The sequence below is a fragment of the Lipotes vexillifer genome, unplaced genomic scaffold, assembly GCF_000442215.2.
Source record: "Lipotes vexillifer unplaced genomic scaffold, Lipotes_vexillifer_v1.1 scaffold469, whole genome shotgun sequence".
Taxonomy (NCBI): Eukaryota; Metazoa; Chordata; class Mammalia; order Artiodactyla; family Lipotidae; genus Lipotes; species Lipotes vexillifer.
This window is the reverse complement of record NW_006788006.1, coordinates 2,998,222-3,013,640: the sequence shown is the minus strand read 5'-3', so window position 1 is coordinate 3,013,640 and position 15,419 is coordinate 2,998,222. Positions and strand designations below refer to the sequence as shown.

Here is a 15,419-nt window from a genome sequence, read left to right as displayed (position 1 = left end):
TGTGAAATTGTACCAATGAGAGGAGGGTGCTCTGAGAATATTTATTTTACTTGGCTGGTCACGGAGGGCTTCCTGCAGGGGGTGATGCTTCAACTGTGACCTGAAAGACAAAAAAGTTAGCAGGGGGGACTTCCCTGGTGGCGCAGTGGTTAAGACTCCGCACTCCCAGTGCAGGGGGCCTGGGTTCGATCCCTGGTCAGGGAACTAGATCCCACATGCAATGCCACAACTCAGAGTTCGCATGCCACAACTAAGGAGGCCGTGAACCGCAACTAAGGACCCGGTGCAACCAAATAAATAAATTAAAAAAAAAAAAGTTAGCAGGGGAAGAGACTTCAGGCAAGGGCCTGGGATAGGAATGAGCCTGGATGCTTTGAAAAACAGCAAGCGGGGAGGGGATGATGAAGCTGAAGCAGAGTGAGCCAAGAGGAGTGTGCTGGGGAGGCAGGCAGGAGTGAGGCCACACAGGCGTCCAGGGAGGTATGGATTCAGAAGTGAGGGCAATGGGGAGGCACAGGAGGATCTGGAGCAGAGGAGGGTGAGATCTGACCCATGTGATCATCTGCACATGTGACTCAGCCTCCAACCTCCTCTCTCTATCTACATTCTTCAAAGGGAGACTTTCCTGGTTGTCCAGTGGTTAAGACTCCGCGCTTCCAATGCAGGAGGTGCGGGTTTGATATGTGGTCAGGAAACTAAGATCCCACATGCCCTGGAGTGTGGCCAAAACTTTTTTTTTATTAGAAAAACAAAAAGAGATAACTAGATTCTTCAGGCGGACTTGGGCAAGTCATCTCTCCTCTCCAGACCCCGGTATACTTGTCCATAAAAGGGGTGTTACAGCACCCACCTCCTGGCTCACGGGCGCCACCTGGTGGCAGAAGAGACAAGTGCTTGCCCAGGGAAGAGGCTCAAATAGGGGAAATTGAGACACCGAAGTGTTAAGGGCACTAGAGACTGCTGGGCACCTCCTCAGGTCACATAGCATGCAGGGACAAAGTTAGGGTGAGACAAAGTCATGTCAACTCCTCCTTTGGCCTCTGCCGCTTCCTGGGCGAAGCTTGGGGTCATCTCCCAGGGTCAGGCAGGCCAGGTTTTGAATGCTGAATCTTGGCTGTGTGGCTCAGTTTCTCCATCCAAAAAGCTATTGATAATGCATTACCGTTAAAACTGGTTATAAAGTATTTAAAGTTGAATCTATTGATGAAACTTTAATATTAAAACTACTGATAAAGCATTAATGTCAGAGTAGCACCTGGGACTGCAGAGGAGATGGAGCCATTGGGAGAGGCTGGGGAGGCTGCCAACCTAGGCTTGAATGACCTCAGGCAATGAGCACACCTCTCTGTGCCTCGGTTTCCCCATCCACAAAATGGGAATAATAGTCCTCGCTTTATAGAGTTGCTCTGAAAATAAAATGACTTTTACATGCACAGCCCTTGGCTCAGCACCGGGAGAGCAAGGAGTGCTCAGTTCGTACCCATGTGTTTAGCCTTAACCTTCCATTTTATGTTTGTGAATTCAGGAGAAGGACTGCATCTCTCTGTGTCTCAGTCTCTCCTTGGGGATATGAGAACACTGTGAGTCTCCCCCATGGGGCTGAGGTGGTGTCAAGGCTCCTTGGACCCAGCCCCAGTCTCTCCACTAGACTGATCCTGGCGGCCTCTATCCCCTGGGGACAAGCTATAATTAGGTATAGCCACAGCAGCTACAGATGGTATTTTTGTCTTGGGGACAGAGAGTCTGATTCCCACCAGGTGTCCGGTTGCAGGGCCACAGGAACAGAAGGGGGTTCGCAGCCAGACCCTTGAGACTCTCTGTCCTCCTGAGCCCCAGTGTGACTCCTCTGTGAGCCTCCATTTTCTCATCTATACAACGGGGACCATAGTATGATTGAGATGTCAGGGGAGGGTCAGGGTCTCACCACTGAAGCCCTGATCTCCCGAAATAGTATCTCACATCCCCCCAGGATTGCCAGAAACCTGGGTGGCATTTGTCTGGGACTCCCAAAACTAGTGCAGTCCCCTGGGGCAAGGCCCAGGCAGGGGGCTTGTTATCCCACAGCAGGACACAGTCAGGCCCATAGCTTCTGTGTGGCCTCAGGTGGGCCTTGGTTGCTTCTGCCTGAGAGCCTCCCTGGGCCTTGGTTGCTTCTGCCTGAGGGGTGGGTGTTCCGGGTCTTGTCTCCAAGTGTGACATTCTCCAAGACTTGGTTTCCTTTTCTGAAGAATGGGGCAAGACCACCCAACCCCAGCATTCTGAGGGTAGGCCAGCTGGTACAGACCCCTGAACAGCCCCCCTGATACCAGGGGCAAGACTTCCCTTTCCAAGGGTCCTTCCTGGGGTGGGCGGTGGCAGCTGAAGCTTCACAGGACCGGAAGGCCTGGCAGGAGTGGAGTGCGGATGTTTGTCCAGTAGAGACAGCAGGAGAGGGGAAACGATCCAGAGACAGGGCCTGGGGAATGTCAGAGCAGGTGGAGGTCATGTGGGGACTTGTGGAGGGGGACAGGAAGAGGGGGAGCTGCCTTTCAGTGAAGACTTGCGTCTGTTACCACTTTTCTCCAAGCCTTAGTTCCCCACCTGACAAAGGATTAAGGGTTTGTAGTTTCTGAGCAGCCCCTTGGTGGCTCAGTCCTCAGTTTCTCCATCTGGAAAATGGGTAGAGGGGTATTGCAAGCACTGTGTGGGATCTGGGCAGCCCCTCGGCAAACTCTGTGTCTCGGTGACTCCCTGATAACGGAGAGCACTTCCTTTTTTGACTTCTGTATCTCTTTTCAGCCGAGTTATCAGCTGAGCAAGCTCCGCTACTGGGGGACCTGGTGGCAGAGGGAAGTGGTATAAGATGCGGTTTCTGGGATCCCCCAAAGGGGAAGCAGAGAGTGTCCCATCTAGCTCAGTGCCTCGGTTTCCCCATTTGTTCCAGTGAGGGCGTGCCTGAGCGGTCCTGCGGGGAAGGCGGGGCGGGTGCGCCTCCTGCCCTCTCCCCGCCGGGCCCCGCCCCCGTGGTTGTCCAGAAAAGGTCCCGCGCAGCCTGTACTCCGTCCAGCCTCCACGCGGTCTTGGCGATGCAGGGTCCCCCTGCGCCCGCCCCGGCCCCTGGGCCCAGCTCCCCCCGGGGCTCCCCGCGCGGCTCCCCCGGGCTCTTCAGGAAGCTCCTGGTGAACCAGAGCATCCGCCTGCAGCGGCGCTTCACCGTGGCCCATCCGCTGTGGTGAGGCGAGACAGTGGGCCTCGCAGGGCTCATGGGAACCGCCGGGCTGGAGGTGGGAAGGGCAGAGTCAAGGACAGCCAGGTTGGGGGTCAGGGCATAAAGGCTCTGCCTCTTTGCCCTTTCTCGGTATCTCTCTCCCTCTGTCCTATCTCTGTCTCTTTTAGTTGATGACTGTCTCTCTCCATCTCTGTTTCCCTCCACCCACCGCCTGGACACACGCCCAGGGGACCAGCCGTCTGTCCCTCTCCAGCTGTGCGGCCTGGAGCAGGACGGGCTGAGGCTCACGTCTCCTTCTGACCCTCGCCAACCCGGGGCAGGAGGGCTGAGAGTCCTGGAGGTGGAGGGAAGAGGGTCACTCCTCCCCTTGGTCTGCCCCCGCCATCCGTTCTGGCGCCAGCAGCGGGATGGCCTGGTGGCCTCACACTAAGCCCTCGATCTCCGCGGAGGAAGAAGTGATTTGATGGAGGCCTTTGAGGCAGGGTGTTCGCGGTGTAAGAGAGCTTGTTGCGCACCCGCGCAGAGCGCCGCCTCTGCGCAGCCCCGCTCGGTTGCGTTCTCCAAGGACTCGTTCCACCGCTTTAGGTTCGAATTCCGGCCCTTCAGGAAGCGACTGTCACATCGGGGGTCGCAGGGCAGAGGCTGGGGTTGGAGGTGGGGCTGGTGGGCGCCGACTGGGTCTCATACCTAGCGCTTGGCTCGTGCGGTTTTCTCACTTGGTAATTTGGCATCTTGCGGCTCAGAGACCAAACGTCCCTTCTCCAAGGTCACACGGCCAGTGGCAGCTGGTGGAGAGGGGGGCAGTTGTGACGGTGGTCCCTGATGGGCCATTTCAGGCCGAGACTGGGGTCCCGGGTCCGGGAGAGCGCCCCCAGGGCACCAGAAGCTTGCGAAGAGTAGTCCCCGCCAAGGGCTCCGGAGTGAGCACAGGGACGTCGAGGACGTCAAGGGCGTGAGGCTGGGCGAGGGCAGGTCTCTCCGAGGCCCCTGTGCTTCATTTACCTGTCTAACAGATGGACAGACGCGCCGTCCCCACAGTCGGTGCGAGCTCCTCCCCGCTGCCCGCGTCATGGAACCACGGCCTGACCCAGCAGCTCTCGGCTAAGTTTAGAGCAGAAAGAAAAACAACTTCCCCCGTAGCGACAAAACCCCGGCTCAGCTCTTAACTCTCCGTGCTCGCTACTTGGATTCGAACCCAGCACGCTGTGGCCTCTCCCGGCCTCAGTTTCCCTATTCATCCATAGGTGTGCTTTTGCCAGAACTTTTGGGGAGATGAGAGGGAGGGGTAGGTGGTAGCCACTCCCAGGCCTCCCCCTCTGAGCACAGGTTTAGGGTATCCACCGCCACTAGCCCGCCCCCAAGAGTGTCTCTCCCCCGGTCACCCGGCACACTCGGAGGCCGGGTAAGAGCTAAGAAGTCCCGCCCCTCCGGGTGACGTCACGAAGCGGGAATTCAGAAGCGCTGGACTTGAGGGGCTTCTCCAGGAGCCCCAGAACCCTAACAGACCGAGAGCGGTCGGACACAGCCGAACACCCGAGTGAGGCCGGACTAAGCCGAATATGCCCGACCTGGCCCGAGTGTCACCCGGACTTGCTCGAAAACCTGGCGCGACTGGACGTAGCCGAACACGCCCGAACGCATCCGAACCTACCCGAATGCGGCCGGTCGTAGCCGAATTCTACCGAACTCACCCGACAGAACTCAGGGGAAGAGGTCCAATCCTGTATGATCAGACCCAGCTTAGTCAAACCGGGCCGTACTTGACCGAGCCGGACCGAATCCAGCTGAACCGGACAGAATCCTGCCGAATTCCCCACCCCCACCCCGGTCTGAGCCGAATTCCCTGTTCGGAGTCTTCCGGCAGGGGCCGATCCCATCCGTGGACTGGGATGGGGTGACCTGGAGGGGGACCAGGTGGACACTGGCCCTCGGCCAGGAGGGGCGTGTCTAGGGGCGGCCCCTGGCGTCTTCCTGTCTCTGTCTTTCCTGCCCGCTCCCTTCTCAGAAACCTGTGACCCACTTGCAGCCCCTCTCCCTGGTTGCTAACTCCCCCTCCCACACTTCTGTTCTAGCCCCATGCCCCCTGCCACTCTTTCTCTGACCTCTGACTCCAAGGGGGAGAGTTGTAGATCCCCCTTATTCCGTCAGGGTGTAGCTGGAGGGAGAGACGGGGCTGAGAAATGGGAGGGGCGATTGGGGATTGCCTGGAACAGGAGGAGGATGGTGCTCTGGGGAGAGGACACATCCTGTGCAAAGGCCCAGAGGTGGAAGAGAACAGGCAGAGCGTTCAGGCCAAAAATAAAGCAGAAGAACTGGGGAGCTAAGGATAGGGCCAGAGCGAGCTGGAGGCGTGGTTGGTGAGATTGGGCCATATGGGCTGGAGCTGGGGAAAGGGGACAGGTGGTCCAGGGCGTAGCCAAAGCTGGCTGGGGATGGGGCCTCTCCTGGCTGTGAGGAGCCTTCGAGTATGCCCCGTCTAGGTGGGACCCAGGTCCCCTCCAGAGAGGAAAGCCCAGGAAGTCGTTTCCAATCCCCATGAACTTACCCTGCGACCTGGACCTCAGTTTACTCCTTAGTAATACGGGAGCCCTGTCGCTCTCCTCAGGTGCTCGGTTGTAACTCCCTAAAAGCACCCTGGGGATGAAGTCTACCACACCCATATTAGAAACAAATTGTTGATGTCCATAGAAAAGCTGAGACCTACCCATGGTCACAACAGCCACTTGGAGACAGATCTGAAACTCATGTCCTGGAGTCCAGATTAATCCCAGTGGAAAAGACTCTGGGGTACAGAGGTGGAGATGGAGGCGTGAGGGGCGCGGTGTCCCTGAGTGGGGGTGTGACCGTGGGACAGATGGACAAGCTGCAGGCCACTCCTGCCCAGCCCACCGCGTGGCCCCAGGGAGGATGTGACAAAACTGATAGAGGCCATGACCCAGCATCCATATGCCAGGACCCTCGGCTCTGACTGTGACTCCTTTTCCTTCAGCTTGGACCTGGAAAATGGGCTATCGTGCGGAAGAAGCGCCCTGGACCCTCAGGCCGGCTCTGGCCTTGGCCGGGTCATCCAAGCCCCTGCCCAGCACAGCCAGAGGCGGGAATCCTTCCTGTACCGCTCAGACAGTGACTACGAACTCTCGTCCAAGACCATGTCCCGGAACTCCTCTGTGGCTAGCGACCTGTGAGTCTGAGGCTGGGGGATAATACCGCTTTCTACTTCCTTCCTTCCTTTATTCCTCCATTCGGCACACCTCCTTCAAATGACCGTCTGAGGTGGGCCTTAAAGTTTATGTAGGAGTTTGCCTATTTGCTTGTTCAGTCGGACATGCCGAGAATGATATCCAGTGATCCTCTGTGCTTCACTTTAGGCTGGGGTTGGGTGGCAATCCAGTGACATTAAGGCCAATTAACAGCAACCGAACCAACACTTTCATTTGAGCTTTCTGGGAGCAATAATTTCCTGCCTCTACTAAGACCCCTGTTGCCCCTGGGACTCAGATTCTCCATTTGTGAGATGGGGATAAAGTGAGTGATTGGTCAGAGGGGCTGTGGCTGCTTTCAGAGAAGGGTCAGGTGAGGGGAGTCCAGGAACTACTAGGAAGACACCCAAAGGAGGGAGTCGGGACAGGAGGATGCCCTCAGCTGAGGGCACAGTGTGGGTAAAAGCTGAAAGATGGGGGACTTCCCTGGTGGTCCAGTGCTTAAGACTCCGCGCTTCCACTGCAGGGGGCACGGGTTCAATAACTAAGATCCCGCATGCCGCGTGGCGCAAAAAAGGAAAACAAACAAACAAACAAAAAAAAAACCCAGAAAAAACTGGAAGATGGGAACGTGTGGGAGGGCTCCTTCTGACCGCCCTTCCATGTCTGGTCTCCCCGCAGACACGGAGAAGACGTGATTGTGACACCCTTTGCCCAGGTGGGTACCCACCTCTCCTTTCTCCCGTGTGCCGGGCAGGTAGAGCCGACCCCTCCTTCCCAACGCTGGCCACCCCCCCTCGCAGGTCCTGGCCAGTCTGAGGACGGTTCGGAGCAACGTTGCGGCCCTTGCCCACCTGCAAGGCCGCGGGGCAGCCAAGTATGCAGGGGGCGGGGCTGGGGCGGGGCCTTGCGGAGAGAAGGGCAGGGCCTGGTGGAGAGGGGCGGGATCAGAAGACGAGGTGGGCGAAGCAGAGGCGGGGCACGGGCGGAAAGGGCGCGGCTGGCAATTCGGGGATCGGGGGAAGAGGAGGAGGTGCCGGGGCCAGGAGGTCTTGGAGGGCGGGGCCCTATGGGTGGGGCAGGCCGCTCCTGAGCCGATTGTACTGCAGGCAGGCATGCGTCGGGAACACCCCATCTGGCAGTCAGCCCCTTCCACCAACAGGTAATGTGCCTGCTCCTATCCCCTCCTTCCACTGTGGGACAGCTGTGAACTTCCTCTCTATGGGGACCTCCCCAGCCCATGAATCCTTGGGCTGTGCTAATTGTAAACCTCCCCCAACCCACCCCGCTACCCCCCTGCCCAAAAACCCTTGGGGATGCGGAGATCCTGGGGTCCTGAGTGGCGTCATTCTCATTGGGAAGGGATCCAGGGTCCAGATGCAGAGATGGGAGCAGGAGGGGCACAGGGTTCCCAAGTAGGGGTGGGGCAGGCCCCTGACCAGCTTGGCCCCCAGACGACACTGGGCAGAAGGTGGCTTTGGAGACACTGGAAGAGCTGGATTGGTGTTTGGATCAGCTGGAGACACTGCAGGCGCGGCACTCGGTGGGGGAGATGGCCTCCAACAAGGTTAGTAGGGCCAGATAACTGAGATCACTTGCCTATGTCCACAGTGCCCCCATCATCACTGACATCACCTTCCCCTGCAGTTCAAGTGGATGCTGAACCGGGAGTTGACTCACCTGTCTGAAGCCAGCAGCTCTGGGAACCAAGTGTCTGAGTACATATCCCGAACCTTCCTGGGTGAGCTATGGTGGGTCACTGACTAGGCCACATTACAGAGGTAGGAAGAGGGAAGGGAAAGAAAGACTTCTGCTACAGACCTCAACTGAGGAAGATAGAACCAGACACGGACACCCCCAGCCCCATGAGGCAGGGCTGGACCAGAGGGAGGGACAGGAGGATCTTCCAGGAGGAGGGGGACATTAAAGTTAGGGTTTTGAAGCATGAGTAGAAGTTTGCCAAGGAGGAGATAGAGGGAACGACAGAGCTGGGTCTCCAGCTTGGGAGACGGAAAGGACATTTGACTATTTTGGGAAAAATACTAAGCTCCAGGTGCCCAGGGGCCATGTCCAGCAGAAGAGGTCACTGAGATCAGCCTTGAACAGAGGAGAAGGGTATCTACAGGCCAGAAAGGACTTTACTCTGAGATTACTTTGGTTCAGGTAAAAAGGAAATAGGTTGATCTTGAGGCTTGGCAAGGTCCAGTACTTGAGGCCAAGCAGGCCAACCCTAGCAGGTGATTTGACTTCTCTGAGCCCTACCCTGCCCCATCTACAGACCAGCAGACTGAGGTGGAGTTGCCCAGGGTGACCCCCACGGAGCCCCCAAGGCCCATGTCCCAGATCAGCGGCCTGCGTGGACTCCCCCACAGTACCAGCCTTTCTGCAGCCACTGTCCCACGCTTTGGGGTCCAGACTGATCAGGAGGGACAACTGGCCAAGGTGGGTTTACAATAGGAATGCTGAGACCCAGGTTTGAATCCTGGCTCTGTGTGGCTACCCTATTTTGGGCCTCAGTTTGCCCACCTATATACTGACCAGGTGGGGCTCAGTGTAGGACCTGAGTCCTGGGGATGGGGGTTGAGGCTCCAGAGTCTGGGGAAGTTGGGTTGCAGTTAAGCTCCAGTCCTTCACATTTTAGGAGCTGGAAGACACCAAGAAGTGGGGGCTTGATGTGTTCAAGGTGGCAGAGCTAAGTGGGAACCGGCCCCTCACAGCTATCATGTTCAGCATCTTTCAGGTACCTCCCCTGCCCTTGGCTTCTAATACCCTTGTGTTTCCTTCACTCCTTCCTACCTCAGGACCTCAGGGAACACATATTCTTCAAATCCTCCCTAACATCCTTGAATGGGGTCATTTGAGCAAGGGCATTGAAGGATGGATAGGCATTTGTTAGGTTTAAAAGTTCACTGCTGATTGGCAACAAGACTCAAGCCTCAGCCTTGGGCCAGGCCTGAAGAGACCCAGTCTGTAGGGAACAACTGTGGGGTCAGAGATGAGCCAGAGGGGAAGGACAGAGACCAGGGGAGTTCAGAGGGAGAGCGGGGAGGGCATCCTGGAAGAGGGGGCACTTGAGAGATGGATAGGGATTCAGAAGGAGAGAAGGCATAGGAATAGTGTGTGCTGCCACCCAGAGGCCGAGGCCCTGACTGGGGCCCTGTGATGCACCAGGAACGGGACCTGCTCAAGACATTTCGGATCCCAGCAGACACACTTGCCACCTACCTACTGACACTGGAGGGTCACTACCACAACGATGTGGCCTACCACAATAGCCTACACGCCGCTGACGTGGCCCAGTCTACACATGTGCTGCTGGCCACACCTGCGCTTGAGGTAGGGCCCTAGAGCTGCAGGCAGCCCTGGTGCGTGCAGGGCACAGAGAGCCTGCCCCTCACCTCTTATGCTCCGTGCCCACTCAGGCCGTGTTCACTGACCTGGAAGTCCTGGCTGCCATCTTTGCAAGCGCCATCCATGATGTGGATCATCCTGGGGTCTCCAATCAGTTTCTCATTAACACCAGTGAGTTAGGGGGCTGGGCCCTGCCACCACCTGTCAATCAAGTGATGTTAGGTGGTCCCGTTCCTGCTCTGAGTCTCCCTGTTTGTGAAATGACTGCCACAATCTTCCCTCCCTTAGGTGCTGAGAGCACACCCAGATATACAGTAGATAGTAAATGAGAGAATAACAAATGTGACAGAGCTGATTTGGGCCCACTGAGATTTTAAAGTTTAGGATCCTTTGTGGTGTCAGAAGAACTCAGTCAACAAGCAGTTTTTGGGTACCTCTTATATACATCCCTGGAGAGCTGGAGATAAGAGTGGAGCCCTCTCACTTGAGGATCCCAGGGTCTAATAAGACAAAGACTCGGTATTAACCAGCACACAGCACTGTCTCCTGCCATGCCAAGTCCCCAAGGAGTCACCAGTCTCGAGGAGGTAGAGCTGAACACAGATGCCCCCAGCCCCGCAGAGTCAGGGCAGGGCCATGGGGAGAGACAGGGTCCTAGAAGGCTTCCTGGAGGAGGGGGCATTGGAGTTGGGGCTTCAATGCATGAGTAGGAGTTTACCGAGAATTTACAGAACCGGCCTTTGGGTGGAGTGGGTTGGGTGGGCAGGTCTTGAGGTGCTCCACCTCCCCTACAGACTCAGAGCTTGCACTTATGTACAATGATACCTCCATGCTGGAGAACCACCACCTGGCTGTGGGCTTCAAGCTGCTGCAGGCAGAGAACTGTGACATCTTCCAGAACCTCACCACCAAGCAGCGGCTGAGTCTGCGCAGGATGGTCATCGACATGGTGAGACAACAACAATGGATGGGGTGGGGCGATCTTGGTATGGCTGGGGGTTCAGTTGGACCAGGGCATGTCCCCATTCTGAGTCCGAGCTTCCTGGTCTGTAAAATGGGGCAATGACTGTCCAAGCCTTGGGTAGGGGTGACTAGGCCCTTGGTCAGGCTACTCAGGTCTTGGATGTGATTCACGTGCAAATGATTTGGAAACTTTCTGGGGTTTCAGGTGCAACTTTTCTGACCCTTAAGTCTGTGCATTTGATATTTTTCAAGTTGGGAGACACTAGTACGTTTTGGGGTCTTATGCATCAACTCATTTATTTAACAAGCATTTATCGAGCATCCATTGTGCTTGTCCTGTGACAGTGACCATTAGAATTCTGGCCTTTATGAAACTCACAGTCTGTGGGGCAGATGGACACATAGGTGGGAGCCATGATGGGGGGCCCACAAGCAGAGCCATGATGGGGGACCTGTAGACAGAGCTGTGATGGAGAGATGCTCAAGGTTGAGGAGGGCTTCCCCAGGAGGGAACACTGAAGTCAGGGCCTGAAGAGTGTAGAGGACCATGGGGTGGGGAGGAGTGTTCCCAGCAGAGGGAACAGCATGTGGGGAGGGCTCAGAGGAAACCAGGCTCCATGTGAATAGGAACTAAAAGTTTGCTGAGGGAGAGTCGGGGCTCTGGGCAGTGGGCAGTCCCAGTGGAAGCATCATTTGGTCCAGATGGGAGGTTTGGAGAGAAGTTTTTTTTTTAATATTTATTTGGCTGTGCTGGGTCTTAGTTGCCGCACGAGGGATCTTCATTGCAGCATGCAGGATCTTTGTTGCGGCATGCAGGATCTTTAGTTGTGGCATACGGGATCTTTAGTTGTGGCATGCGGGCTCTTAGTTGTGGCATGAGGGATCTAGTTCCCTGACCAGGGATCGAACCCGGACCCACTGTATTGGGAACATGGAGTTTTAACTGCTGGACCACCAGGGAAGTCCCCTGGGGAGAAGTTTTGAGACTTCGGTCTGATTCTCAGAGAAGTCCGTGGGTCATTCTTGGGCTGGGTCCGCATGGGTCCAGCTAAATGATTTTTAAGCAGCTGTGCTCAGAGCTGAACTTCCCTTCCGGTGGCTGAAAACAGCCCTCCCGGCCACGCAGCAGCCACAGGAAGGTTTGGGGAGCACTCAGTCCACCTGTGGCTCCCACAGCCCTCTGGATTAATCCCCCGCTCCTCCCTGAGGCCCTCCCCACTCTTGTCACCCTCACTTGCTCCCATGTTGCTCCCATGTTGCTCGTTTGTTCTAGCCACAACTCTCTCCTCTATGTTCCTCAGCTTATTCAGCCTCAGGACCTTTGCACTGGCCAAGTCATCTGCTGGGCTTCAGGCATGTTTCATGTCAACCCCCAGGTCTAATCTCCCTCCCTCATGCCCTGTCCCACATGTGGGATGCACCCCACAAGCCCAGCAACCTTGGAGAAGGGACTTTTTTTTTTTTTTTTTGCGGTACGCGGGCCTTTCACTGTTGTGGCCTCTCCCATTGCGGAGCACAGGCTCCAGACACGCAGTCTCAACGGCCATGGCTCACGGGCCCAGCCGCTCCGTGGCATGGGGGATCTTCCCGGACCGGGGCACGAACCCGTGTCCCCTGCGTCGGCAGGTGGACTCTCAACCACTGCGCCACCAGGGAAGCCCGAGAAGGGACTATTGACTCAGCTTCTCTTGTGAGCTGGGTTTACAGCAAATCTTGATACATGCCCCCATTTGACAGATGAAGACACTGAGGCTCAGAGGGCTGTGGATCCAAGTGGGTGTGGCATCTGGGAAGTGGGGAGTGGGGGTGGGGCAGGCGCTATCCTCATACCTGCCATCCTCCTTCACCTTCCCCCAGGTGCTGGCCACAGACATGTCCAAACACATGAACATCCTGGCTGACCTCAAGACCATGGTGGAGACCAAGAAGGTGACAAGCCTTGGAGTCTTGCTGCTAGACAACTACTCCGACCACATCCAGGTGTGTGGCTGGGCCAGCGCTAAGGTCTTGGTTTCCACACTCTCATTCAACTGCATTTATGAAGTGCCAACTGCGTGCCCAACTTGAAGAAATGGAGGCACATACGGTCACGTGGCTGTGCCTTAGCCACCCTTTCCCCTGCCCAGCCTCAGTTTCCCCACCTGTAAGATGGGTATGTCCAGGGCGCCAGCCTCTGGGGCGGGTACCAGGCCTGGGGTGGTCTGGCCTGAGCCCTCCCGAGCCTCGATCTCACCAGGTCTTGCAGAGCCTGGTGCACTGTGCCGACCTCAGCAACCCCACCAAGCCGCTGCCGCTCTACCGCCAGTGGACAGACCGCATCATGGCTGAGTTCTTCCAGCAGGGCGACCGTGAGCGCGAATCAGGCCTGGACATCAGCCCTATGTGCGATAAGCACACGGCCTCAGTGGAGAAGTCCCAGGTCTGAGGGTGACTGAGCCGAGCTGGTGGGCACTGGGGAGGTGGGAGGGAAAGGAGTGGCTGAGCTGACCCCACAAATCCTGGCTTGACCCCTGGCTGGCAAATGAGGGGATGTGGCCTAAGGGTCTGCACTGGGCTGTGCAGAGTCAGGCCTGGTATGTATTTCCTCTGGGCTGCCGGAAGAGAGATCTTCACTCACTTGTGGAGTTTGGAAGTATCTGTTCTGAGTGACATAGGAGATTCTTGAGGTGCTCCCAGTCTGGGGGACACATTCATCCAGCTCTGAGGAGTCAGAGCTGAGGTAGAGGGAAATACTTAGGGGTTGGGGGAGCTCAAAAGGGGCAGAGGAGTCTTCCAAGAGGAGGGGTTATTTGAAGAGGGTTTCGAAGGATGTGTAGGAGTTGGGAAATGGCATTCCAGGCAGAGGGAACAACTTGGGCAAAGGTCTGGGGGCTGGACTGGGTCTAGGTTCCATGGTAACTCACCGTCCAGCAACCTCTATCCCCTATCCTCTATCCCCCAACCTGTATCACCCCACAGGTGGGTTTCATTGACTACATCGCCCACCCACTGTGGGAGACGTGGGCTGACCTGGTACACCCAGATGCACAGGACCTGCTGGACACTCTGGAGGACAACCGCGAGTGGTACCAGAGCAAGATCCCCCGCAGCCCTGTGGACCCCACCAGCCCCAAGCAGGGTGGTCCCGACCGATTCCAGTTTCAGCTGACTCTACAGGAGGCAGAAGAGGAGGAGGGAGAGGAGGAGGGAGCACTGGGTGGGGAGGCCTCAGAGTCACCTGACACTGAGCTCCTGTCCCCTGAGGCCAGCCCAGACCCTGGGGCCCTATACCTGGACAACCAGAGGACCGTGGGCAAGCCCTGTGTGAACCATGAGGGCAATGTGATGGCTGAGCCTTTGGGCACCTAGTGGCCCCTGATGGGTGTGTGGACTTTCCAGGAAGAGGTCCCAGGTGGCCCCTGCTTTGCCTTCCCCACCCACTGAGGGAGACAATCAGGCTTTTAGCTACAGACAAGTCTCAGGGTTGAATTGGAGGCACCTGGCGGGATCCATTCTGACCCTGAGCTCAGCTGAGAGAGCTCTCGAAGGAGCTGGGCTGGGGGCAGCCTCTTCCAGGGCCCTTGAGTTCTCCCTCCCGGACTTCAACCCCTGGTGTAGAAAGGGAGTATCTGCCAGGCCCCTTGTGCATCTTCTCCAGTGGTCACTCTTCAGCCACGTCAATCACTTTATTCTTTCATTCTTTATCTGATATTTACTGGGAACCTACTGTGTGCCAGGCCTGTGCCTCTTATGTGCCTCTGGGTTAGCCCTGCACAAGGAGGTGGGGAGTCAGCCTCAAGGAGATGCCCCCTCCCCTAGACACCTCCCCTTCATCTGCAAGGCAGCTCATTACAAGAGAACAAGAACTTGAATGGGAGAATTCTCAGCACCAAAGCTTCATCCAGACCCAGTTCTGGCTCTGGAGCTCTGGTGGGGGGTGGTGATAGGGGCCATGAAAGAGAGGGCTGTGTGTCAGGAACTGTCTCTGAAGACTGATTTAGCCTTCATTGCTTGTGCACTGGCTGTTGCTTTAAGTTGCTGTGGTTTCTGTCTTCAGGTCTAAGGATCCTAGTTCTCCCTGGTCCCAGGACCCCCTGCTGGCTCCCTTATACTTTCTCCCTCTCTAGAACAGCAACAAAAGCACAGACTTCTCCCCCACGGAAGATCTCTCGATCTTCTGATTCTGAGGCTGTCTCAGATTCCCCGTAGGGAAAAGGAGGCCTCTGATGCTTTCTTGCGAGTCACAGCCCCTTCTGGGCCTCAGTTTCCCCTCCATGGCCCGATACTTAGTACTTGGGTAAACTTTGGTTGGAGGGTGGTGTTTGTGACCTCCCTGAAATATCTTAGAAATATGGGGCATTCTCTGGGTTTAAATAAACTCTATCACCCATAATTAGTACCGTGCCCATCTCACGGATGGGGAAACAGGAGCGGAGAGGTCCTGTGGCCTGAGGGCTCAAGTCACTGTAGCTGGGGGCAGACGTTAGCCAACGGCGCCCCCTGGTGGCTGGAGGCGCAGAGGGGAGGCGGGGCGAATTCGGGGCCCTTCCTCGCTTTGCCAGAAGTCTCTCCCGCACCCAGCTTGGTTGAGTTCACCCTGAGGGTGCCGGCCTGGCGCAGAGCAGGTGAGACGGCTCTGTGCTCAAGTCTCAGATTCAATTCCCACTTCCGGAGGCCTCAGTATCCCCCCATCCTACCCCACCCCCCACCCCACCCCA

The 15,419-nt window shown here is 56.7% G+C and overlaps 1 protein-coding gene across 2 annotated transcripts; it reads left to right on the top strand.

The window, feature by feature from the left end:
* The first annotated feature begins 3,014 nt into the window (after nt 1-3,014).
* On the top strand, nt 3,015-14,127 carry PDE4C (phosphodiesterase 4C). Of its 2 annotated transcripts, XM_007461046.1 has the most exons (15): nt 3,015-3,211; nt 6,198-6,389; nt 7,090-7,126; nt 7,212-7,285; nt 7,518-7,570; nt 7,863-7,975; nt 8,056-8,149; nt 8,687-8,850; nt 9,050-9,148; nt 9,580-9,744; nt 9,831-9,930; nt 10,554-10,708; nt 12,580-12,702; nt 12,959-13,141; nt 13,681-14,070. In XM_007461046.1, the coding sequence occupies exons 1-15, from the start codon at nt 3,066-3,068 to the stop codon at nt 14,068-14,070; spliced, it is 2,088 nt and encodes a 695-aa protein (XP_007461108.1). In that variant the 5' UTR covers nt 3,015-3,065. The 2 variants fall into 2 exon arrangements, with proteins under 2 accessions (XP_007461108.1, XP_007461107.1); XM_007461045.1 differs by lacking the exons at nt 3,015-3,211; nt 6,198-6,389; nt 7,090-7,126; nt 7,518-7,570 and having other exon boundaries at nt 7,235-7,285; nt 13,681-14,127.
* Nucleotides 14,128-15,419: the final 1,292 nt, after the last annotated feature.

Bases quoted from the DNA above. Each gene is read 5' to 3' on its own strand.
- PDE4C (XM_007461046.1), top strand. From the start codon at position 3,066: ATGCAGGGTCCCCCTGCGCCCGCCCCGGCCCCTGGGCCCAGCTCCCCC. The intron at 3,212-6,197 runs GTGAGGCGAGAC...CTTTTCCTTCAG, and splicing joins ACCGTGGCCCATCCGCTGTG to CTTGGACCTGGAAAATGGGC. The intron at 10,709-12,579 runs GTGAGACAACAA...ACCTTCCCCCAG, and splicing joins GCAGGATGGTCATCGACATG to GTGCTGGCCACAGACATGTC.